Source organism: Coloeus monedula (assembly GCF_965178545.1).
Source record: "Coloeus monedula genome assembly, chromosome: 4".
Lineage (NCBI taxonomy): Eukaryota > Metazoa > Chordata > Aves > Passeriformes > Corvidae > Coloeus > Coloeus monedula.
Window position 1 is genome coordinate 20,164,204 of NC_138784.1, and position 26,529 is coordinate 20,190,732.

The window sequence follows — 26,529 nt, forward strand, 5'->3', positions numbered from 1 at the left end:
AGATTCACTTGCTTGAATTATTTAGTAATACTGAGGAAGTCAAATTGACTAAGGGACAAACAAGCCAATAACTGGGTCTGAAGGGTCATCCTGAGGAACACCTTATGGGGGAGGGAATTCCTGCATCAATTGCAGAGATGCCACTCATCTGCAAATATTATTTTGTTTTCTCTTTTAAAAGCAGTGATGTTTTAAAGGATTTGTTTACAAGTAAATCCCTGCAATTTTCCTTGTTGTGGTCTATGATTGTGGGAACTCAGCAGCACTTGCAGGTAGACTGCAAGAGATAACTATGCTGCATTGGTTTTCATGCAGCATTGCTGTACCAGAAATGGTTGATTACACAGGAGAAAGAAGCGCAGAGCAGTTGTTCAGTATTTAGATAATGCTAGTTGGAACATGATCCTGATTGCATGTGACTTAAAAGCAACCTCCTTTGCTTCCCAAAAGCCGAAATTCCACCCTGAAAATATTACAGCTGCCTCCCACGGTAATCTTCTTTGTGATTTTTATAAGCTCAAGATTTTTTAGATACATCTAGTACTTCATCCATTTGGAAAGAGGTGACACTTCATCTTTCACTGAGATACTTCAGTCTCATTCTCGTACCAAATCCATTTTCATTCCTACTATATGAACCTGTAATACAGCTTATGCAATTAGGAGGAAAGTGTTTGCAGAAACTATAAGGAAAACCTGATAAATGAAATCCACTATACACTGTCAGTCATGCTGATGGTATTCCAATAAACACAAACATATTTTTGCATGCCCAGTTTTAAAGGTACAGAGTAAAATAATTTATGGCCAAAGTTGTTTTTGCTTCCTTGCAGCATTTATATATATATAATACTGTGCACACCAGAAATATGTTAAGGGAGCATTACTGACATAAAGTAGAGTGCTAAAAAGGCAATGCTATAGTTAATGTCACAGTTATAATATTATAGTTAACAGGCTCTTTGTTCAGTAACTGGGTCCCTCTCTGTGAATGTGCTGTATACAGTCTTTATGCAATTAGGAGCACTTTTTAGGGCAAATGTTTGGTTTTAGGAAGGGAATTTGCTTTCAAGACAAATGCAGTGAGATTTATATCACATCTGTTATTATCTGAGTGGAGCTTTGTCTTGCAAAGGAGATTTGTCTTCTAGAGTGCACAGTTTGGGCAGCCTTCAATTTAGGACTGGATGCAAAATACTTTTCCGAGTGTTGCCCTGTAATTTTTTCTGTTTTTCTTTTTTTTTTTTCTGTATGCTATTTAAACCTTGCTTGGAAGACAAAATTGGTCATTTCCTTGTGGGAATTGTTATTCTGCTCTTTCACTGTAGTTGCTGAGTGCCTCAGAAATGTTAATGTATCGTTAGCATTTCTGAGGCGGTGATGTGATATCTCCACTTTATAAAGCAGAAGTGAAGGCTGGTGGTTGATACACGGGTCTGAGAGTGTTTGCTAATTTGGGGGCTGCATTCAATGACCTGATTTCTTGGACTAATGCATTTGCCAGGATCAAGGATGTTCCCTGTTGTTGATTTTGTTGAGTGCTCAGGAGCACTGCAATCTGGGCCTCAGGGTTTGAAATGAAGACCGAAAACATAAGGAAGACTCATTTCGTGACCAGCTGAGTCAAGATTTAGTGTAAACGGCTGCTCTAGCAGTACGTAAGAACTGTGAAGCAGAGGGTAGCATACAGTACTTTCTGACAGGATGACGCTCATTTCCAATTGTCTGGAGCCTCTTTCTTCTGATTCTCCTGTGCCTTTGAATATTTGTAACAAATGATGGAGCGCTCCACCGAGGGATGGTCTTTCTAGCTGCACTTCTGATCCTCAGGAAAGATACCTACTGACAAGTTAGAAAACAGATCATTTATTTAAAGAGGCTATTCAGAGAAAACAGTCCAAGATGTTTCAATTTTGACAGCCTGTCCAAGGTTTGCCTTGTTACTGTACAAAATAGAATAGCCTATATATACATTAGAAAAGTGCCCTTATTTTGTTTTACAGTACCTAATGACAGTACCTAAGTCAGTCTCTTCCTTCAGCTTAATATGTACTTTTCTACCTGAAAGCTGCTCATCTTTGCACAAAACTGGTCGGTAGTGTCAGCCCAGTGACATTAGTTTACTACACTGGATGGTGTTGCTGAGAATGTAAAACTATCCCATTAGCCTGTTTGCAATATAAAATAGGCTTCTGCATTTTACAAGCTTATGCAGTGTAGTAAGAATTTGGCAAGTGTAAAGGAAAAAGGTGTTAAGGAGAGCTGGCAGCTCCTTAAAGAAACGATATTAAGTGCAAACTCTTCCAGTAAGGAGGAAAGTTAAGGAAGTGCAGTGGAAGACCAGCATAGCTAAATTGCCAGCTCTTCATGGCTCCTGAGGAGAAATTGTTTTTTTACAAAGTGGAAAGTAGGTCAGATTTCCAAGAAAAAGGATAAAAAAATAGCGTGTAGTGGCAATAAAATCAGAAGTATTGAGGCACAAAATGAAATTAAAGTATCCAGGTGTGTAACAGGTCGTAAGAATTGATTTTTTCATGTACATTAGTACCTCCTGGTAACTGGAGAAGTGTACACCTTCTGCCCACACCCACTAATCTTAGTGTGGTTTTTCTGGAGGACATTGCTGTACAATGCCTGAAATGTATTTTGGAACAGTCCATTGTTGGAAGGGAAGGGAGAAGCCCAGTGTGCCTTCTTTGCAGGAAGTGTTCTGTACTTTTGTTAATGATTTAGATGATGGTATGGATTGCTCTAACATTTCAGGTAGAAAGCTGGTAAGGATGAAAGATGCTATGGAAAAAAGGGCTAAAATTCAAGGTGGGCTTGATCAATTGAACAAATTATCATAAAGGGAATGGTCATAGTTCAAAAGGACATGTTCTAATGTGACTCTTGGGAGTAACCAGCTTTAATGATAAAGGCCGGGAATAACTTCCTAGAGAGTGATCATTCGGACAGAAGTCTGAAAGTTGCAGGGAACCACAAACCAGTACATGAGTACAGTGTCATGCTGTGGTATGTAATATTCCAGGGTGAATAGAGAACTGCAGAATGTCTGGAGAAAAAACATCCATCCTTGCCTGGAGTACCATGTCAGGTCACAGGGACTGTTACCTTGAGAAAGAAGTAAATCAGCAGGACTATGCAGAGGAACAGTATCAACCCTGAACAGCCCTAGATAATATAACTGATAAGTATGTATTGAGTGAATTGGTGTTATGTGGGGTAGATGGCTGAAATATGCTTAGTGGTTATTATAGCCTTCTGTATGTATGGGCTGCTGCAAAGATGGGGAGAATAACCTGGTTTCTATGCCTGCGACGGCATAAAGACTAAAGTTCCGGCAAGAGAGAGAGATTGGGCTACCATGGTAAAAGTAGTATAGCACTGAAAGAGTTTGAGTGGGGAGGTTATTGAATCTCTGTTATTGGAGGTCTTCAGGAACAATTAGGAAACATTTTCTGATATACTATAAGATGTAATATTTTCTACTGTGGGGCTGGATGTCTCCTGGTGCTTCTCCCAGGCAGAAGTTTCCTGACTCGCTTTCTCTTTTGTCTTTTATATCCTTTTACTCCTTGGTGAATATCACTGTTCTCTGGACAGGAATTTCTTAGATGGCGGGGGAGGTTAAAATTTAGTAAATTCACAGTAGTCATTTTGGTACTGAACTTCGTGGGGCAGTGCTTTAAGCTACTATATTTGACCAACTGCTGCAGCTGTAAGAGTCACAGGCCACAACTTCTTAGTGAGAGTGTTCCTTATCAACAGAGTAAGGACTGGGACTTGCTTTCTAATCAACATATTTTCTGAAGACTTTTAAAATGCATGTAACAATTTGACATACCAGCTGTCACCAGAAATTGTGTCCCCCACCAACACCGGCATGCGGTGCGTTGGCACTCATGTCACACGGAGAGGGAGTGTTGACAAGTCCTCTTGCTAGTCACCTTAGAAAGAGCAGGAAGAAGCCAGGCTTCAGTGAAAGTGGTCTCAGGAGAACACCAGGAACATCAGAACCAGAGCAGTCTGAGAAAGGAGTTACTGGGTTGGTCCAGGACTTCTACAAGCCCAAGAGAAAATGAGTGCAGCAAAAGAGAAATTTTCTCTAGCCTCATCCATGTTTAGCTTGGTGTTTGGGACTGATTTGAACCTCTCTTCATGGGATAGCAGTGTGATACCATTCCTGAGCAATCTTCCCAAGTTCCAGAGTCTTGAGTAGCTGTAGTTGCATTTGTGTTAAAACTGAATTATGTTTTCTGTCGACTTAGAAGCCGAACTTGATTTCCAAGCCAATGCTTGATAGCATCCTTTGTCTTCGTGATGACAGATGGAAGTACGTGCGGAGCCTGCTGACCCCAGCCTTCAGCGATACCAAACTGAAAGAGGTAAGGTGTAGACATTGCTGCTTTCATAATTTAGAAGACTTGTGCAGGCATCTGCTTTATGTAGGTCCATATTAAGGATAGGTAAAACATGCTACTTTGTGCCACTTTATTTAGACCTGAAGAGCACTGCGGCAGAGCTTCCATACGGCATGGTTCAGATCATAGATTGGTGAAAATCAGAATAGCTCATCTGAGGATATGATCCTCTGTCTTCCTCTATATAAGTCAGTTTGTCCATGAAAGTGTAGCATACTCAAGAAGGACCCTTACCTCTTCCTCTCCCTTGCGCTGTTAGGAGTAAGCTTAGGTCCAGGAAAGGTTATTGCTCCCAGTTGGAACATAGCTTTTCTTGATGTGCAGAGTCAGCAACTCTCATGTTAACACAGGAACTGCTGTCAGTTTGTTTTCATTTCTCCATCTCCTTCCCCTTCCCTCCTCCTTTTATTCTTTAATCCTTTCATATAATAAAATAAGTCACTGGAACAGAATGTCATTGCCAGATAAATACCTCTGACTGAAAATAAATGTCTCTGCGCTAACCTGCTGCTAATTTCCTATAAATGTATCAGCATTTGCTGAGCCATGGATACCCATTACCCAGTAAAAAAGTCCTGTGACACGATATCTCTTAATTAAATGTATATAAATGATTGACTGGTTAAAGTCTTCTCTCAAAGAAAAATACAAAATACAACCCCACAACAAAAAAAAAATCACCTCTTCCTTTTTATGTTTTACTCTGAAAGGGAATCATGCTCACTCTGGTGCCCAGTCCTGGGTTGTAAAATTTTCCACTGGGCAAACGCTTGTGTTGTTTTGACATGCCGCTGTCGAAATCCACAGTAACATCTAAATGTGTCTGGCTCTCCCAGCTCTATAGACAGCGGTCGCTTAGCAACGCCGGCTGTCACCTCCTTATTATGGTAAATTCTAATTGGCTGCGAGCCTGGCGGAGATGCTGATTAATCACGACTGACAATGCCATTGGTTATACGCCCTGACATTTGCTCTGTCACCAACTCCATCACGAAATTTCAGCAAGGCGAGGGTGTTTAAATATGCAAGCGATTAGTTGCACATGGCATGGTGGCAAGAGGAGAGTTTTGCATTTTCCTAGCGGAAATTAATCTGCCTTACTGCAGGTCATCGGCTCTTTGCTCGTGGACTAACAAAAGATTGCGCCGCACTCCCCTCAATTTGTGGAGAGCAACCTCTGCCGGCACCAGCCGGGCAGGCTTGGCTGAGGAGCACGGTGAGGGCAAGAGAGGGGAGCCTCAGGGATCCTGCTCTGGGGCTGGGCACGCGTGGCTTTGCAGGGTCTGGCTGATCAAACTGGGCTGGGAGGAGAAGTCATGGCACTCCCTTTTGCATGGCTTGGTGGTGGAGCTGGAATGCAGGAATAGTGGTAGGAGGTAAAATGAAGGGCTGGCCAGTGCTTGGTAGCTGTCTTGCATGCAAAGATTGAGATCTTTGATTTTAGCCTGATAATCAGCTTTGCCCATGCTGCCTCTTTCAAGCTCTGTGGAAGGCATGTGTGTATGGGCTTAGGGTGACCTGGAAATTGTCACTTTCTCCTCCCATTCTACAGCAAGTGGGAAAAAGAGGACTGGGGCAGGTGTCTCTGAAAGGTTCAATTTTGCTTTTCTCTCCCATGCCTTCACTAGAAGTCCGTCCATCCCTACACAGACAGACACTTGCAGCAAGCCCATGTGAGGTTAAGAACCGCTGTTGAACGGATGTGCTCCTCAGCCTTGCGTTTCATTTTCTACCCAAATACATTAGCAATCCTGGGATTTGAAGTTAATGCAACTTAAGTCCTTGCCCATGTGCTTTTCCTGCTGTTGCTTAATTTAGAAGCCATACCAACACTTCTCAAAGGAAATCAATGCTCATTAATTATGATCTCACTTTTTAACTCTCCCATATTTGGTACTCTCTCAGAACCTCTACAGCAGCATGGAAACAAAAATACCATGTTCTAGTATTGGCCATACTGCAGAGTATTCAGCATTATCTGCAAGACATCCTGTTTATAATAAACCCTTCCTCTCTACTTTGAGTTACAAACACAAATTTGGTACTAATATATTGCATAAAAACCTAGATATGCTATTTTATACATGTCTATAAATACTACTAGGACATTCCTTATTTCTTCTTCCAGGATATTAATTCCTCTGACAAAATCCCACACCAAAGTCTTCCACTCTGTTCACTCTGTCTGCCTTACCTTTGTTCCTCTATGAAACTCCCCAGTGGTGCTGGAGAGACTGCAGACCTCGTGAGTGTCTTTGGAGAGTGACTCCCCTTGAGTGTTGCAGCCCCTAGTGCCACTCCATAGGCTAGTCTGTCTGGATGCTGTGAGAGAACTGGGAGCTATTAGCCTGTGACAGAGCAATAAATGTTAACAACTCTTTGTGCTCCCCATAGCAATCACTTCAGATGAAAGATGCACTGGGGGACAGAGAGCTCAGCGTAGGTTCCTGATATCTCCATTTCAGAAACACAAGAAAGGACAGTTTCAGGGCTAGCAAGAGTGAGAAGTGAGAAGCCCCTTTGGCCTGGCTGCTGGAGGACAAGACCCAAGACAGAGATAATGTGTGTTGCTAAGATTTAACCTGCAGTGCTCCACAGAGGCACCTGCGGCTGTGGGCAGAGGCGAGCTTTGCCCTTGTCACTTCAAAGAAGTGGTGTAATGTCACTGAGGAGTTCACTGAGCTTGAGGAATTTCCCTGTAGTTTGGCAGATATCTCCAACAGTCAGCCAGCAAATGATGAAGAGTTGATTCCAGAAATTTTGAATTTTTCAAAGTTAAAGGAAATGAACTGAAGTTATAGAAGAGGTTATAGAGTTGCTGGATAGCAAATATAGTGATTTCTGTGTGTCTACAGAGTTGTTTTTGTAACATTTTCCAACAGTTTCTGACATCTTCTCCAGCTTTCTCTCTGTCTTTTCTCAATTTCTTTAAAAGCTATGTACTGTTTCACTGTTGCTTTTATGGATTTCTGTGTGTTGTGTGTTCTCCCTGTTTAATTTTCTTTTTCTAACAAGCATTAGTAAAGGAATCCACTTCAGCTGAAGGAGGGTTTGGCTCTGGATATCATTAAACACAAATGCTATTGTGGTGCTGAGCATAGCATAAAGCAATAGACTTGTAAGCTTGATTCTGCAGTAAGATTGGGTAGCATCCCACGTGAGATGGCACTGGAGTTGGTAGCAGATCTAATAGTAAGCTCTTTCCAGTAAGACCCCCGAATGAACCTCATAGTGCCATTGCTGTGGGAGCACTAAGAATGAGAAATGAGAGACAGGAGGCAGGAAACCCAAGAAATGTCACTTCTAGCGCTGCCATTGACTGCCTGTGGGTGACCTGACAGAAGCTACTTAAATTCTCTGCACATGAAACAACTTTATCTGTTAAGTGGGAACAATACCAATCACTGAAAGTTGGTCCAAGATGTAATTCAGGAGAAATTGTTGAATTATAATACTAGACGCTCTAAGTAACAGAAACATTTCCCAGTGTTCCTGTCATGCTCCCTTCAGCTGTTATGTATTGAAACAAGCTGACATGTTAGTGATCTTGCTGTACCAGTCTTGATTCTCTATTTAGTATTTCTTAATTTGTTCCTCTTCTTTTTGCTGTGGTGCCTGTGATGATCCTGCAGTTCTGGACCCCTTGTCAGACTTGATAAATAGCTTTACTCTCTTTTACAGCCAACACCAGCAGAAAACCTATTGATTTTTATTTATTCTGATGGTGCTGCAGTAGTCTTGTCATCTCGTATCAGTGTGCCAGGGATCCTTTCCTCCATTAACAAACCATTTAAACAAAACAGAACACAAAAATTAAAGAAGAGAGCACAGCTTAATGTAGCATTGTCCTAAATAACCTGTGGAGTTTGTGTTGAGGCATTTCTTTCAAACAAAGGGAGACACAAAGCAGAACTTGTAATAGCATGGCAGAGCAGTGCAGAAAAATCCTCCAGTGTCACTCTCAGGCATGTAGATCTTTCATGTCCCACTCGGACTAAGATCTGACAGTCCAACCATTAAGGTTTTCTTGATTTGCTGTTAGAATGTACACATTGGTCAAAGGCATTTTGGGAGTGTCTCTAGAAATTGCTGTTGTTGGTGGACAAAGCAAGTGTACTCACCTGAGGAAAAGCATATCACTAATGTAAAAAGTGATACGTGAAATGTGCGTAATCTTGAGCCACAGGCCAATGTCTTGTTGAGTTGCTCATTGCGGTAAGTTGTGCCCAGGAATAGCAGAGCTCCACTCTCAGGTGACGGAAACAAATCCTCTCACAAAACATCTTTCTGACACTTCTCTTTTTCTGGTTTTATTCAGGGACTTGAAATCTGGAGGAGAAGCAATTCGTGTGTTAGGGATGAATTCTTTTTCCTTCTCCTTCCTTTATATTTCATAACATTTGTGGGACTAGAGGCCCAACACGACTTCTGCTTGCTGTATGCGAACAGTACAGTCTCCAGTGCATCTGTCTACAGTGAATATGATCCAGCCTTCTAGTTTTCAGTTTGGATGCTAATAAGGAGAGTAATAATACTGATGAATACTGAGGACCACATCTAACTAGAGGAACGTGACTCTGATGCCTTTGAACAGTGCAAACATCCACATGCACTGTGCATACGCAGAATCAGAAGCTAATTGTTGATATGTGCCAAATAGCATATTGGCAGGATTTATACAGCAAAGCCCCTGGCATCATGAAAACCCTAACCCCAAATGCTCTTCTTTGGCAAAAAGAAAGAAATTTGGACTCTGGGCTACTCTTGCTATTAGATAACTGTCAGATCAAATATTTACAGGGACCATATTGTTTAGATTTTTCTTCATCCTGTTACTCTCAGCCAATCTGAACACAGAGCAGCTGGGGTTTGTTTACCCACCAAGAACTGAATCTCAGGCAGGTTATGCAGGTTTTATGTTCTGACTGGCAAATGAGAATGTATGGGAAGTCACTGATACCCAAGGCAGTGTAGATCAATGTGTCTGTTTTTGTGCCACTTTCCTACGCTTGGTATGGTTCACGTCCCCTGACACTACTTTATTTTTCTTGACAATTGGACAAAGATTTTGGGGTGTTATGAGACTTGAGAATATTTCAGTCTGTGGTCTTTGTAGTTTGCTATATTGGACTAATTTATGTCCCCCAGGGGAATAAAAACCCGAACCCAACCTAGGATTTCAGAGTCGATATCCTCTGTAGCTTTCATATACAAATAATTGTCTTATTGTCATATCACGCGAACAGTAAATCAAATCCATGTCCCCCCCCTCCCTGTTTTCCTGGTTAGATTTACTAATAAAAATATCTTGTGGCTAGGAATGAATTGCAACAGTATTTCCAAAGGCTGGTGGAACGTGCAAAGTGCAGAGGTGCTGTGGGATGCCCTGGCCAGACGTATGTCCCCCTGACGTCTCTGCCAGCTGTTGAAATGTGATAGCAACCAGCTGGCTGGTTACAGATCTGGTGATGTGATGAGGAATAAAAGAGAAAATAAGGCAATAAAAGGAAAATCTGAAATGATCACCATCTGTTTCAGTAACATCATACCTGTTAAAAAATGGATTTTGATTTTGTTCTCCTTGGCTGGTTCAGTTCATTGGTGGGGCTGGACCTAGAGATTATGCAGTATTTCACCTTCATTCAATCTATTGAATAAAAATGTATTCATTTTGTTGAACCATTTGAGAAGAAGCTTGCTGCAGGGGACCTTCTTTGGAAAACCAAAAAGGGGAAGAAGACTGCCACATAATGTGGTGTGCACCTCCCAAAAGTGTAACAACTGCTTTTACCGAGCACTAATCTGGTATCAGAGTTGTCTTGTGAGACTGTGGCAAAGCCCAAATCGACCTGGCTTTGCAATGCAATTTCTCTCATATAGACATGGGACCCTGAGAGCAGCTAGACACATTCTTGACTCAGACTTCTGCCTTCGGAAAACATATTGGATGCTCCCGCGTTGGCCTTTTGACTGCGTATAGTCTTGCCCATGTGTTAAGATGGCAGTGTGCCTGTGCACAAAGTGTTATGCCAGTTTCACAGAGGTAGAAGTGCCAAGCAAAATGGACTTGGCTGGGCAGGCTGCGTAGCTCTCAGAGTGTGCTGTGAGGCTGCAGTAAGTCTTTTTTGATAACAGGAATGTCAGAGGAGTAGGATAAGTCTGTTCTCATGTTTGTTGACATCCGTATGCTGAAGGAGGTAGTTCAGGAAGGAAAGGCAAGCTTCTGTGTGTGCGTTGCTGATGCTTGGCATAGTTGTTGAGGTAAGACTCTGGTATTAAGTTGTAGGCTGTTCTTGGTAGTCCATATGGGAAAGAGCTATAGAACATAGTTCCTTTTGGTTCACGGCTGGAACCGCATATTTGGTGTAATCAGGGAAGTGTCTGATTCCTCTCATACGTAGAAACTAAAGGGACAGAAAGAGAGACTTTATAAGGCCTTGATGTTTGCCTGTGCTATGGTTTCCATGAAGCCCTAAAGAAGAGACTATTGCACTGCTGGCTACAGCCAAGCTGTGGGTAAGTCTACCAGACCAGCATGCGTCAGTGACTGGAAAGAACCCTTAGATTAATAAATTCACATGAATGTCCATTTAATGGCATCACCACTTCAGAAAAGATTTTCCTCGTGTACCAATAGCAGTTTGCCCTCAGCAGCTTGTAGTGGTATCTAGGGTGGTTTTCTAGTGTACATGTTAGGTCCCTCAAACTGAGAGACGGCAGGGTAGAAGTGCTGGGTCTCTGACGCCAATGCCTTTACAGGACTTTGGAAAACATTATTCCTTCTGCCCTGGAGCATATGCAACCTAAAAGTCCATATAGAGATCATGATAAATCATCATTTGGAACAGGGAATGATTAAAAATAGAGGGGGATATTTTTGCCTGATAGCTCTCTGTGTATGTGGCCACAGCGGGGCAAGAGCCATCAGTCAGGTAAGTGACACAGCCTCTTGTATTTAGGCCCAGAGCTGGAGAAGGGCATCCCTGTAATGTGTAGGTTTATTTTGAGCTGAAAGTGCCAATATTTCATTTCAACTGTGCATAAGTGCCTAACAACACCTGCAGAGGCACCTGAAAGCTCTATCCCATTTGTCAGATCAAAATAATTTTAAATAATTATTTTTGTTTGTTTTTTTTTTCTTAACATTTTATGTTTTTTCACAATTCAGTATGTTCCTTTCTAGATGACACCACTGATAAACCAGGCCTGTGACGTCCTGCTGTGTAACTTGAAAGTCTACGCAGATTCTGGCAAAGCTTTTGATATCCAGAGGTATGTTCAGCATGCCAAAAATTAGTAGCAGGTTAAAAAAAAAAAAAAGAAAAAAGTCAATAGCAGCAGTTATTCTAAATTCACACTTACTGTATAAAAGATTTTTTTCCTCCCTCACTTTTAAAAGTGGAGATCATAGTTTAATAGAGGGTGTGTCTGATAAATGCCTTTTCTTCCTGGGGACAGCCATTGCATACTTGAAAAGTAATTTTAGTAAAGCATCTAATGTATTTCTGGCAGTTATTTAATGAAGTTTTAACAGCTGGAAGCACAAAGGAAGGCTGCATCAGTCCCTGTCCAGTCTGTTCTCTACAGGCTGCCAATAATGTACAAACACAAGAAATGATCTAGTATCAAATATATCTAGTCCTTCACCCTTTTGCTTTTTTTTATATATGAGGTTTTTTTGAGCACTTAATCATTCTCACCACATTCTTCATAACCCCCTCTCATGGCACGCTATCTTTTTGTGAAATAATGGCATCAGTACTCCAGATGAAAATGCACCACTGATTTATAAAATGACATTTTAATATTTTCCATATTCTGCTTTCTCTCATTTGTTATGCATTTAATATCCTATTATCTTTTTTGTTGCTCTTTCATCAGAGGTCTTCACTGAACTGATCACAACACTGTTTAGTCCCTTCTCTGAGTAGATGCATTTCCTCTAAGACCCTGGGTGGTAGTTCAAATGCATCCTTTCTAACGGGCACTATTTTTGCTTCATTTTTCTTACACTTCATCTGCTGGGTTGGTCAGCACCCTCTGAAGTTCTTCATGATTTTCCCCAAACTGCAGCAGCATAAATAATATTGTTTCATCAGAAGAAATGGATATTTAGCCACAATTTATTAATCTTTTTTCAGGTACATGTGCACGTGTAAGTGTGTGTGCGCACAGAGATCGCTTTATTAAATGGCTGAAGAGATGCTATGAAACCTCAAGATACATTATATTAGCCTAGTGCTGGGATGAAAATTGACCTTTCCAGTCCTTCCAGTCTTTTCCCTTTTTTCCATTTGTCCTTTGTCTTTGACTGGGCTTTTAGCTATTAATCCATTATAGGGTTTCACCTCTCAAGAGACACTTTGGAAGAGACCTTTTGAAAGTATAAATGAATGATGTTGACCATCTCAGAACATGATCTTCCAGTTGTTTTTTTACCATGCTACCATTTCAGCAGGTTTGATGTATTTATAAATGTGATTTTCGTTCCACTGCAGTTTCACAAAATTGCTGTGGGAGCTGGTTTTTTGGATGTAAAGACCCTAGCTGTAACCTCCTGTGACCTTAGTTGTCTTTAGCCATTTTGTGTTTTGCCAACAACTCGAGATTTAGTTTTTAAGGGTTTTTTTTTCAGTACCTTGGAGAGGTAGATGATTGAGTCCTTCTGATATTATTGTTTTATAGGAATGCCCTCTCTTTTAACATTTTAACTTCTAATAATGCTTTTTTTTTTTTTGGTGTGTGTGTGTGTGTGTGTAAGAGTTGAAGACCAAAAGAAGTTACTTAGCTTTGCAGTATTGTTGTTATCTTTCAAATCTGCTCTGGTGTGATCAAAATGACAGCTCACAAAGATCATATTTAGAAATACTGATTCACATAATATATGCAGGATATAATGGGCCTGACTCCTGTTCTTCTCTTCATACGTGCTCACTCAGGTTAAAACACCAGAGATTGATATTAGCCTTTTGTAAGGATCGTGGAAGTACAGTCATTGCTTATTTTACCACAGATCAGAAGAATCAAATTCCAAGGATATTTTACATTCTTGGTCCACTTATCTCAAAACTTAATAGAGCTGCTAAAGCTCACTAGGAAAATAAAGATGGTAAGACAACTGGATAGATGGTCAGATATGCAGGGAGTGATTCAGTAAATTCTGAAGTTTCTAAATCGTGGTCCACAGATCTTTTGTAGTTCCCAAAGCACTGACTGCTCCTCTGCAGAGATACAGATTTCACATAGTGTCAGTTCCTCTTGGTTTTATCCACAGAGTTACATTACAAAGGAGGTATGAAAAAGAAGAAGGAAATCCTTAAGCACCTCTTGTGTCTGAGAGTTTAGACTGGACAGGTAGTAGGTGTGGTTTTTGCAGTTTAAAATGAGAAAGGAGTGATCTCATTCATTAGGATGCATACTAAGAAAATGCTCATGAATCTCTGACATGTTGCATTTGATTTCTAGATCATAACAAATTTAATTGTTTTTAATAAATTTTTAGTGGATTCGTTGAGCTATATGAAAATACATCGCATTGTAGGTGTAGAGAAGGTGATCGTTATTAAGCATCAGCATTTTTCAGAATGATGGAAACATCTCTTGTTGGCAAAACTCAAATCTAAAACCAAAAGGAAACTCAGTGGCAAAAATTAATGCTATGTGATGTTCATAGAAGCAAGATAGTAATGGATATGTGATTTGTAGATAATTATTTATCATTCTTCAATTAAATGCAGGTGTTACAACTGCTTTACCTTGGATGTCGTTGGTAGCGTAGCTTTTGGTACTGAGGTGGATTCTCAGAAGAATCCTGATGACCCCTTTGTTAAGAATTGCAGAACATTCTTCGAAATGTCTTTGTTTAAGCCTCTTCTCATTCTAATCCGTGAGTATAGTCCACATTTGTCTACTTTCTTGTGGTAATTTCCTAAAAGTCATCCTCAAATTGCAAAACATGCTGAAGCCGGAGCAGGAAGTTTTATAGCCGAGATTATTTCAGAGGTGTTCAGAATGCAACCTACAGGCCAATTGTACCCTTGAGAGTTCCACCATATGTTCTACAGGTCTTGTCACCATTAATGAAACTTACTCCAGAAACTGAGAGTCCAGGAACACAATGCTCCAGGTTCATTTGAGAGGAAAGTTTCTGGGTTCTGCCATTTCTACAGTACTTGTTTTAATACACTTCTCACTAAAACAGAGTAACTGCCCTTTGGAACTTAAGTGTAAAGTTTCTGTGCACTTGGTTTGCTTAGTAGAGACTGAAATCCCATCCATTAACAACCCACTAAAGAAAAGAGGTGGAAGAGCATAAAGAGATTGTGTAAAGTACTCCCAATTCTTTTTTTGAACAGCAGGCACAGCCTGGTTGATGGTTCTAAAGGATAAAGATCACAAGTGTCATGAAGAGAATGCATTTATTTTAGGTGAATAAATAGGCAGTGCACGAGTGGAGTATAAAGCCACGTAGTTCTAGGGCACACAGGCTAAGGCTTCGTGGTGGTGATGGTCTTAATTCAAGGGCAGTAAGAATCACAGCTGAGGAAGCCACAGCATAATCAAGGTTTTGAGGTTTTATCATCTTGTTATCTAGACCTGCACACAGTAATATCAGGTGGCACAGTGGCAAAGTTTCCTGTGCCCATCTGATCCTGCTGGCATTACAGATTGCACCTGTACGCGCAGTGCATCAACTGTTTCCTTCTGGAGTTGTGTATCCATATTGCCCTGGGGTTAACGTTAACCTGATTGCGAAATGTGATTTGTGACCAATTTCTTAATGGGACAGAAATGTGCCCCTATACATCTAAGAACATGTTCTTCATTAGAAAAAGTTTCTGTAGTGTTTGGAGTTGGATTCCTGGATTCATCTCTTTCTGCTCGCTCATTAATGTGGCAAGAATTCCCACAATGTATCTGCTCTGTTGGCAGAACAAGGTTTTTCCAATGATTAATTTGTTAGTCTTAAGTTGTTCATAAGTTAACGAGGGGTTTATTAGGATGTAAGACTTCACTCAGGCTCCTAGGTCGTGACTATAAAAGTCATGGACTGGAGACCATCCTTGTGATAACATCCCACTTCCAGAGTCTGTGGCCTGTTTAGAGAAGCAAAATAAATAGAATCATAGAATAGTCTGTGTTAGAAGAGACCTTTAAAAGTCATCTAGTCCAATCCCCTATGATAAGCAGGGATGTCTTCAACGAGGTCAGTTTGCTCAGAGCCCCGTCCATCCTGACCTCAAATGTTTCTGGGGATGGGGCATCCACCACCTCTATGGGCAACCTGTACCAATGTTTTACAAGCTTCATTGTACAAAACGTCTTCCTTATATCTAATCTGAATTGGCCCTCTTTTAGTTTAAACCCCATAGCCTTTGTCCTACTGCAAGAGGCCCTGCTAAAGAGCCCCATCCTTCTTACAGGTCCCTAATACTGGAGAACTGTAAACAAGAATGGAAACTACACTGTTTCATGGGTTGGTGCCATAAGCTGCTAGGCCAGTTCAAGATCCCCCACCTTCCCTATATAATTGTCTGAGTAGGCAGGGGAAACAGTGCTCCCCTTTGTTGTGGTGGCTCCATGACACCAAAAAGCTGAACCAAAATCCTGAAGCATTGTGGAAGCAAGTTTGGAAGGCATTTGTCTGGCAAGAGAGTCCTGGCCAGCAGGACATTTCTAAAAGGAAATCCTTTTTTCTTCCACCCCCATAGGTTGGTAAAGGGAGAGGAAAAGAAGAAAAATCAGTTTTCATAAAAGGAACACATCCCACTTGATAAGTTTTATAATATTAAGGAGGAGTGGGGCGGACTATTTTATGCCTGCACAGTCTGATTCACTGTTTTCTGCTTTAAAATCTCTTACAGTTTCTTTCCCATTCATAATGATCCCATTGCTACGTATTTTTCCCAACAAGAAACAAAAGGAACTGAATGGATTTTTTATCCAAACCATAAAAAATGCAATTGTCTACAGACACCAGCAAGATGCAGCTGAGGTAAGGCTACTTCTGTGATAAATATATGGATAAGTAAATATTTTGAGGAAGAACTGGAATGAACTCAGTTTCATTCCAATATTGCTTCTCTTGGAGTAAGGATGCAGAAAAGTTACATCTGGGATGACTTTTCAGCTTAGTTTCCAGACCCAGAGGGAAGGATTCAGCCAGTGGAATTTTTTTCACATCTTAGAGTCAGGAGTCGTGTCTGCACTACTTTCACTTAAGGACCAGAGGAAAAGGAGCCCTCACTGAGTGTTTCAACTCAGTCATTCCCTAAAAGCTGAGGCGGGTGTTATATAGTCCTGTGACAGTTTCTGCTGCTTTGGAACATGGAAAGAACCTGAGCATCTGGTTAGAGCAGTCACTTGGTGTTGAGATGGCTAACTAGAAAGGTAGGAAATACCACCTGAAGTATGCAAACAAATGGATACCCATGGTTAGCAAATCATTTGTTACCTCTTTTGTTTGGACATAAGGCACTCTGAGGGAGTTTTTTGTGTTTGTTTTTAATCAGTCTTGTTTTATGAAGTATGTGAAGGCACATACATTTTTATGAAAGTCTCTGTTTTTGGTATATGAAGCATTTGGAACGTAGGCCTCTGCTTTGATTCTATGATACAGAAGTTCTTCTTTTGTCCAAAAAGACAAGCATGAAAGGAAATGAAATCCCAAGATTTCTTTTATTTCATTTTTCCTTTCTTTTCCTTTCTTTTCATTAAGTTTAATTTCATTTCATTTCATTCCTTGACTTCTCATTTCATTCCTTTCATGAAATGAAATCCCAAGATTTCATTTTATTTCATTTTGTTATATTTCATAAAATTTCATTTTTTAATTTCAGTTTTTTAATTTAATTTAATTCTTTGATTTGGCATTTCATTTCCTTTCATGATATGAAAACTCATTTTGTGAAAGGAAATGAAATCTGGAGATTTCATCTAATTCCATTTTGTTATGTTTCTTTTAATTTCCTTTCATTCCATTTCATTTCACTTCATTTCAATTCATTCCATTAAATTTAATTTCATTTCATTCCTTGACTTTTCATTTCATTTTCATTTATGACATGAAATCCCAAGATTTCATTTAATTTCATTGTTTAATTTAATTTCTTTTCACTTTTTTATTGTTTTTTTAAAATTTTCATTTAATTTCCCTTTATTCCATAATGTTTAATTCCATTTAATTTTATTATTTGATTTTTCATTTCATTTCCTTTCATGAAATGGAAGTTCATTTCATGAAAGGAAATGAAATCTTGAGATTTCATTTAATTTCATTTCTTTAGGTTTCCTTTCATTTTTCTTCATTTTAATTTCATTTTTATTTCATTTTTTTTTCATTTCACTTAATTTCCTTTTATTGCACGAAGTTTCATTTCCTTTCTTCTCATGAAGAAATATGGATGTGTAGTGAGAAACAAAGAATATCGGTGAGAATTCTATTTTTAAGGTAACTGAGACAAATTTTTGCATAACAATTGACATGAAACACACAACATACACACGAAGGAAGCTGTTAATATTGAAGTGTAAGAGATGTTTCTTACCACTCTGAGATGAAGAGTAATGCTGATGGAGTTAACAGCACAGGTGAGAATGGATCTTCCCTACTTACTCTCAGAGCTTTGCCCCACGGCTACCACTTTTCAGGATAAAATGGATTTTAGTTTACTCTACATTACTTCCAGGACACATTTAAAAATAAAATTTACATTTGAAGATATCACTGCTCTTTGACTTTTTCTGCAGTGATGTCTCACTTCTCCATTTGTTGCAGTTTATCACTACATGCTGCTTGTTGTTCCTTCAGCCCACCTTCATCAGTCTTTGTTTTTCTTTACATCAAAAGATGGTAAGCACTGCTGACTGGCCAAAACAACTCGTGATTCATAAACATGGTTCCTGGCCCAGGCTGAGTGCTGCAGGAAGATTTTCTGACAGTGATGATGTGTATAAACTGCTTGCAGGCACCTCATTTCTACTGCACAGGTCCAGTGTGAACTTTTAATGGCATACAGATGTGGCTTTCATTTTTAAATCAAAGATTTATGCCAAAGGGGGCTGCATGGAAAGTCTATTCTGTGTATCAATTATCAAAGGATAAAAGGGACAACAAAACAACATAATGTGGATTAAAAGTTTTGCTGTATTAACCATGACTAATAAAATACAATGTGTTTCTGTGGCAGTAGTACTGAGGGGATCGATCATGGGCTTCTTCACTGTGCTAGAGCTGGTCACTCCCTTAAACAGGGGACAGCACAAAGAAAAGCAAGGTTGTAGTGACAAGATCAGGAGGCAGAAATCTGCATAATGCAGCCTGTTTGCAGGTTACAGTGGTTGATGGACCAGAGGCTTAAGGTTCTATTGGAAGGGATATTGGAGGTGCTGTAAGAGATAACACATGGCAGTAGCTGCCCAACACCAGGACAACGTGGAGGAAAGTGCAAAGTCCATGTTTGCCTTAGCAGTGTATGTACAGCTCCATGACTGCCTGTGGACCCGTCTGCTCCTGAACTTTTGCCTAGTTTGCAAAATTGGCATGTAGGAACTGTTTCAGGTGCTGGGATTTAGACACTTAGGGCCAGATTTCTGAGGGCAAATTAAGTCCCCTTTGCAGTTCAGTATCATTGTTGTTCAAAAGTGACTAGAAAGTTTGGAGCTTTCTTTTTTCCCCTTTTCACTGCCTGTCTTGTTACATGCTCTTAGAATTTTGACTATTTTAGGTTGGTAGTACATGAGTCTTGTTACAAATATAGGCAACTAATATTTCCTGGAGACATAAAAATGGTGTGTGAAGCAGAACAAAATGCAATTTTTTTCAATTTAATGCAGAAATTAAATCTTTAGAGATTAGGTGCCCCAGATAGCTGTGCATGTGAAGGAGAATTATGTCCTCTGTCCTAGGTCTCAAATGATGAAATGTACCCACTGAAACCAGTTGGAGTTTTGGCACTGAATTTTAATAAGGCCAAGATATAACTAGCAGCCACTGGTTCTTTGTGCTAATAATGAGAGCTATAAGCAAAGTCTTATGGTCTCCCTGAGGTGCATTAGGCCAATGGGTATTCCTTAGTTTGCCACATTCCTAGATGTTACATTGTGTGCATCTTTTACTCCCCATTGATTTTATCACCATTAAAAATGCTTTTGGGTTCTTTTCTCGAGGGGAGGGGGTGGGGAGGATAAAAAAAGCCTTTGGAACAAACTGTAAAACAATGAAAAGCTCCACGACAGTGATTCAGCTGAAGCTTGTCTTCCTCTCATCTGCAGCTAATGTGAACAAAGAATAAAGAAAGGCCAAAAAACAATGTGACAAGCAAAGTCAGCCTGTTATCATCCCTGTTCTATCAGTAAATGAAACAATGCTTCTGAATGCCTAAAGATAATCCCATGGGTAGATAGTAATTTTACAGCCAGGTTTAGATCTAATAATACGCTTGCAGCTTATATGAGATCTGTGATGTCACTTTCTCTCATCCCATCGGTTAGTGGTGCAGATGTCATTTTAATTATATATTATCTTTCTGTGGTCACTTGAATAATTTTGGTCCTGGATATTCCACTCATTTGGCTTATGTACAAAAACATTTAATGGTTGTACTTTAGAAATTTTAATATATTACATTTATTCATAGATTCAAATTATTGTAAAAGGCTTTTCCCACTATTTACAGAAGAGCAAATTTACCCTGCTCAGAAGAAACAGCACAAATTTAATGCACCACTTAACACCTACTTTAAAGACTCCAGCAAGATTTAAGTGTTCAAATACTTTATCCTGATTATCTGCCCAGGTTTAAATTTTTCCCTGAGGCAAAATATATCCAAAGACAGGACAGATAGACTAGTTGTTTACTTCAATAAATGATACTTTGATAGATTTTCATTTAATAATCTGATATGCAAATCTTTTTCATGTTAAAGCTATTTTTATATCATGTTATAGCTCAGTTCTTAACCTACTAGTTTCTTTTAAATTATGATGTCTAGATGAAGGAGTCTTTCATAGTGCTCAAAACTAAGACTCCTTTCTAAAACTGTGGGTTGAAACTAAGCCTGCTGTCAGCAGATTAAAGTCCAGAGTTTCATTTGTAATCCATAGTAATAACAACAATTGTAATGTAACAATTTAAGGCTATTGTAAAATACTGTTTTTGGAAAACCACCACAGATCTGTGGGAGAATCCACTATTGAAAATACACATCCTTTAACAAGGAGAATTGGAGAATTCATAGAGGCTTCAACACATCCTTCTGACACTGTCTGATTTTTCCAGTCATACTATCTGCTCTGAATGCGTAATTCAAGGTCACAGATCCATGCCAGGCCGGTAGTGATCTGATGATGTTTCTGATGACCATCAGCTGCTTCCTGGTGGTTTCAAGTCACTTTGGAATGAGAGGGTGACAAAGCACAGGCAAGTATCACCTGAACTATTCATTGGCATTTCAGTTTGCAGTTCAGTCAGTCTGGCTGCAGACCTATGGACTACTTGAGTGCTTTTAATGCAAATGCAGAGCAGACAGAAAGAACAACAGGAGAAGAGTCTGAAGGCTGTGAGCCGTGCTTCCCACTGAGCCCCATGGTGTAAAGCCACACAGAAACTGTACAGCATTGTCAGTCCTCGTGATGATCTGGCCCCCTTTTAATTGGTGTGGCTTTGGGATGCTCTGTAGTCTACTGTGCCCAGGTATAGATCAAAAGAGGCTGTCCTCTGATCAAGCTGCAACCCCCTCCAGTTTTCCCTGCTTGCCATCCTGGCCAGTCTTTTCCCTGATCACCGGAAGCTACAGTCAGTGGCTCTGCTTTTCCCAGGCTGCCTGTACACCTGGGCAGGCATGAGACATTCCTGGTGAGTGGAAGTCCTTTGCTTTATCAGCATCAGCCATGGGAGCCTGAAAAGGTCAGAAAACTGAATTTTGACTAACTCTGAAACTAAGGTATTTGAATACTTGCAAGGATGAGGGGTGGGGGGGGGGGGGGGGGGGTGGACTGCTCATGCTCTATGGACTATCACAACAGAAATGTGCGATAAAGAAGGGGTATCTTTTAATATCTTTCTGGGAAATTATGGCCAGGTTAGAACTTTAATCTCTGGAACACTGATTCCCAGGGAAAAACATGCAATGATCTCCCCTAAGGGGAAGAGGGACGTGTGTGTGTGTACCTGCATTCTGGAGGATAAGCGACAGTCTGAAAACCTAATTACTGTGACACTCTCTTCTTTTCTCTTCCTTCCCCGGTAGTTCCCTGGAGTCCTTCCTTTTCATGAACTAATGAACTATTTTATTCAAGAGCTGCTTGAAATGAGTTGAGCAGAGGTAATCCTCCTGAAAAAGTCTGATCCTCTCCTTGTCAAGGGAAAACTATACAATTACAAAGAAAACTTAGTTAAAAATTTGCTAAATACTATGTACATTCCAGGAGCTATGTGTGTGTTTGAACTGTGTAAATGCAGTACAGATGTTAAAAAGTAAATATTTTTCTACGGAAACAGCAGATGGGAGGATTAGACACCTAATAGTGTGCAGTATTCTTATCTTTGTAGAAAACCAGGCAAAATTTGTTTCTGTTAAGAAGACGGTGGTGTCCATTTAAGGTTACACACTATATGGCAATATTAAATAATCTATTTTTATGGATTAATATAAGTCAGTAAAACAAAGGAGCAGTCTGATCCTTTTGTTTTTCTAAGTCTGTTGGAGGGATGCTGTGATTCTGTTCTGCTGTGCTATTCTCACAATTTGATCATCCCATTACACACTGCCTTTGTCAGATGGAAATGTGGACTTTCCAGAAAGGTAAATGTGTGTCTTAAAGATATAGAGGAAATTTGGGCTAAATATGGAGTTGAACACAACTCTCAAACCTCAATTCCTGCTGCTTTTAGCAGAATGGTATAATTGCTCTAGAATATGTTAAAAACCTTTTGAACATTAAATCTGGTATCTGTGCTTGGGCAGCACACAGTGACGAAAAGAATGAGGAGCATTATATTAAAAAGCATTTTAGTTATTCACCTTCTTTTAAAAGTCAAGCCTTTGCTTGTGGTTTAAATTGTGTTCCTTCCCCCATTTGATTAATATTTTTTTTTAATTATTTATTTAATTTATTTTTCTTAAAGAGTAATGAGTAATGAGTTTTATAACTTTCTTGGGATTTATGAACTGGGTATTTAAACATAACAAAGCTACAAAACCTTGAATGGAAATGAACTTGAAATCCTTATTACTTCTGGGCACCAGCTGAAATTTCTTGCTCACCCCATTGTTGTCTTTCCAAGGAGGAACTGGAAACTTAGCAAATGTGATCTTTGGGTTTCAGGCCTGGGCTGAGGTGTCTGGCTGAGGTTCTTTCATCATGAAATGCAGCTCTGCAGTCTCTCTGCTCAAAAGAGATCAAGGACAGAATAAGTAACAAGAGCGGTGTCTTTCTTGCCTCCCCAAGGCGTGCAGGAAGAGTTTTGCATTATTGCTGCATCTATCCCAGTTCTACAGCTCCAGAACACCTTTGAGCCCAGGGCTTTATGAGCACTATGGCCACAAGAAGTTAGCAAATGTCTGCTTGGTTACCTGCTGCCAGCAAGCACATGGCGGTCTGCTTGCTATTGCTCGCCCTTTGCTCTAATGCACCATTTTACTGTTTCCTTGGTTATGGCTCAGAGTGCTTCATGGACTCTAGACAAGGAATAGGCAGATGGTATCATGTATGCATTATCTGCCCCACTCCAGCAAACCCTGCAGCAACCCTAACAATATAATCTGGCATCTGCGATTCTCTCCACTCACTTTTGGTCTTTCTCAACCACTGCAGTTTATCTCTGTTTTTTCTTCTGGAGGTGACAGGAGTGATGTCTGTATCTCATATTTCACAGATCCCACCTCAGCTACACTCTGGGATTTGAAGTGCCATCATGCACGTGAGCCATCTCCATGACTTCTCGGAGCACTGCTCACATAGAACCACAGAATCATTTAGATTATAAAAGGCCTTTAAGATCATTAAGTCCAACCATTAACCCAGCACTGTCAAGTCCACCCCTAAACCATGTCCACCAAGTGCCACATCTACGTGACTTTTACATACCTCCAGGGTTAGTAATTGAACCCCTTCCCTGGGCAGCCTGTTCCAACAACTGACCACCCTTTAGGTGAAGAAATTTTTCCTCATATCAAATCAAAACCTCCTTTGGCACAACTTGAGGCCATTTCCTCCTGTCATATTACTTGTGAAAAAAAGACCAACCCCTACTTGACTCCAGCCTCCTTTCAGGTGGTTGTAGAGAGTGATAATGTTCCCCCAGCCTCCTTTTCTCCAGGCTAAACAACTCCAGCTCCCTCAGCTGCTCCTCATCAGACTGGTGCTCCAGACCTTCCCCAGCTCTACTGCCCTTCTCTGAACATGCTCCAGCCCCTTCAAGTCATTCCTGAGGGGCCCAGAACTGAACACAGCACTCAAGGTGTGGCTTCAGCAGTGCCAAGTACAGGTGATAACCATGCTTTAGTTTGCAAGAACATAGACTTGTACTAAAGGACAGATATTAAATTGAAGCACCAGCGTGTTCATGCTGATTAGCCTGGTTAAGTCATTGCATATCCACAGTTGCCAAGAATGATCTTGCAGATAGTACCAGGAAAAGCTAACTTCACTTTCTAAGAGATGTGTGGTGGAGCTCATTCAGAGGGCCTTCAAAAAAATTTTAGGTTTGGCCCTTTCTGGGCAGAACAGGAGAGGTTCAGATGCTCCCTGTAGCAGCATCAATCAGCAGGAAGTCACTAAGCCAACAGGATGCCTTCAGAGTTAAAAGGAGGAAGGACTTAAATGCCTCTGTCAATAAGTTTTGGCATGTATTTTCCTCCTGTTTTCACCAGCCGGTGTGGGAAGTGAAGATGGACATTTGGCTTTGCCAATCTACAGCATATGAGAAACATCTTTTATTGGCGAAGGTGGGATCTTTAGTGCTGAAAAAAGGCTTTTTTATCTAGACTGAAAATAAATAAACCCACATGCTCAGTTGTTGGTAATGTCAAGGTTTTTAGTGACTTTTAAAAATTGTGTTTGCATGGTAAAATCAATCTCTTAAAATACTGTTTACTGAAAATCCAGGTCAAAAGATAGCTTAAGGACTCTTCAAATAATGTTTGCAGTAAAACTTATCTGAAAAACTGAAAGAGGAAAGAATTGAAAGGCAAACCTGCCGTTTTCAAAGAAGCTACTCCCATCACTGAAGGAGAGATGCAAAGTCCTCTTATTTTTATTTTTTTCCTTCTTCTGGGTGCTGGTTGTTGTGGCTATATCCTGGTTTTCCTCTTCTTGATGCTGAAGAGCATGAAGTGGTCAGAGCTCTATTTTATGTGTCTATTAAAATAAGGTGACCAAGAGCTCATTGTGCTTTGAAGGTGGCATCCAGAGAAAACTGGCCTTTGTTGCTGAGTTTTGTGGTGGCTTGACCACCGCAGGCGAAAAAACAGCAGATGAGAAAGCAAAAAAAATTAGGTGGTTGCTCCTTATAAGGGCCTGGGTCTCTTGCTTCTCCTCTGCAGTGTAGACCTCGCCCACCTCATCATGAATTTTTTGCTTTACTCTCCTTTATGATCACAAAGGGACCCTGTGCTTGCTGTGCAGAGTGAGGTTCAAACATTGAAAATCCTGTTTATGCCTGTGGTAATTCCCTGTAGGCAATAACGTCAGTGCTGGCCACTTGTCCCAGCCTGATCCTGTGCTAGTAATGAGTATTCGCAGCATGCATTTCAGTGTCTGATTAAATCTTTCTGAAAGGCCATCTGTTTGAGGAGGATGTGGCATTGGCTTTAATACTTTTTATACCTAGTACTCAATGCTGCTCTTTCATGACCTTAGACATAAAGTTTGTCCCCTTGGTTAGTTCGCAACTTTCCTGATACTCTTATCAGAAAAAATAATTGAATCAGGGCTGTTGCAACCTGGTGGGTCACTGTATATATTTGGGGAAATGTGCATGCTCAAGCCACAGAAATTTCACATACCCAATGAGACTTTGTTGTGTTCAGGGCTGAGAAAAAGGTCTCTGTTTTCTGGACAGGGAGTAAAGCACATCCAGCTGCCTTTCTTTTATAGCACTCAGACTTGAATCTGATGTGGTCATATATCTGTTGATACATGCCAAATCAGTAAGTAATCTGGCCTTTCTGCTGCATGCTTTCAACTGTGCAAAATAGCCAGCTTAAGCAGGCTTTCAGAGTCATCTTCCTATAGGCTTGGAAACACAGTTTCCCTTTGTGATCCTATTGGCATAAAGCAAATCTTGCCCAGCCTATCTTTTCCCGCTTCCTGCCATTTGTTTTCCTTCATGGTATGGTCTCAGTAGTCAGCCCTTCAGCTGAAAGGGAAAATTGTTACCCTGAGGTTGTGCACATTCCCTTTCTTTTGTAGTTTGTCTCCCTTACTGTTCTTCACCTCTTCTTTACGTTACCCTTTCAGTGTGCTCCCCAAAAGTTTCTCAGAAGATGCTACTTGAGGTCACTGAAAGCCCTTTCTTTTCCTGCTTCATCTGTGATCTGGGTGTGGGGTTTTCAAACCAGCAAGCAAAAGGAATCTTGTATTGAATTAAATAATCTGGAGATTAACTTTCTGCACAGCAGAGGCTTTAATGCCAAGGTGGGATATAAGATCTAATCTTTGTTTACATAGTCTTTTGTTTTGTTTTGTTTTTTCATACTCTTCATCTAAATCTGCAAGGGGCCTATTGACTGAGACCAGGAATTTCATGTATTAATTTCACCTTGCTGTTTAGACGAATAGCATGTTTGGGCACTTTCCCACTATAAACAGGCTTTCTTCTGACATGTGTAACTAGAGCATATCATCTAAATTCTCAATATAGAAAAAAAAAATCACGGATTTACTGACCTCATTGCAGCAACAGAGCTTTCCCCTTCTCTGTCAGTTTTAACAATTTCAGTTTTGTCTTTCCCATTTCATCCTTTTTTGGTTTTTTTTTTTTTTTTTTATCTTCTGTCTGTTGTTGGTTCACCATTCTTCCTTCCTGAGTCACTTCCAGAACCAGAAGGGGAGTTGCAGCACTTGTGGTATTAGTGGGTGATCTTTGAATTTGTCTCTTCA

General features: G+C 40.3%; 1 protein-coding gene across 1 annotated transcript in view; it reads left to right on the forward strand.

Moving 5' to 3' along the window:
* Window positions 1–26,529, forward strand: part of TBXAS1 (thromboxane A synthase 1) — a gene marked incomplete at both ends in the record, with an annotated part of 227,535 nt that overhangs the window by 123,758 nt on the left and 77,248 nt on the right. The window contains 4 exons of the mRNA XM_082280876.1: window positions 4,272–4,388; window positions 11,608–11,696; window positions 14,162–14,310; window positions 16,289–16,419. Coding sequence (XP_082137002.1) covers window positions 4,272–4,388; window positions 11,608–11,696; window positions 14,162–14,310; window positions 16,289–16,419 — 486 coding nt within the window. The remainder of the gene's footprint in view (window positions 1–4,271; window positions 4,389–11,607; window positions 11,697–14,161; window positions 14,311–16,288; window positions 16,420–26,529) is intronic.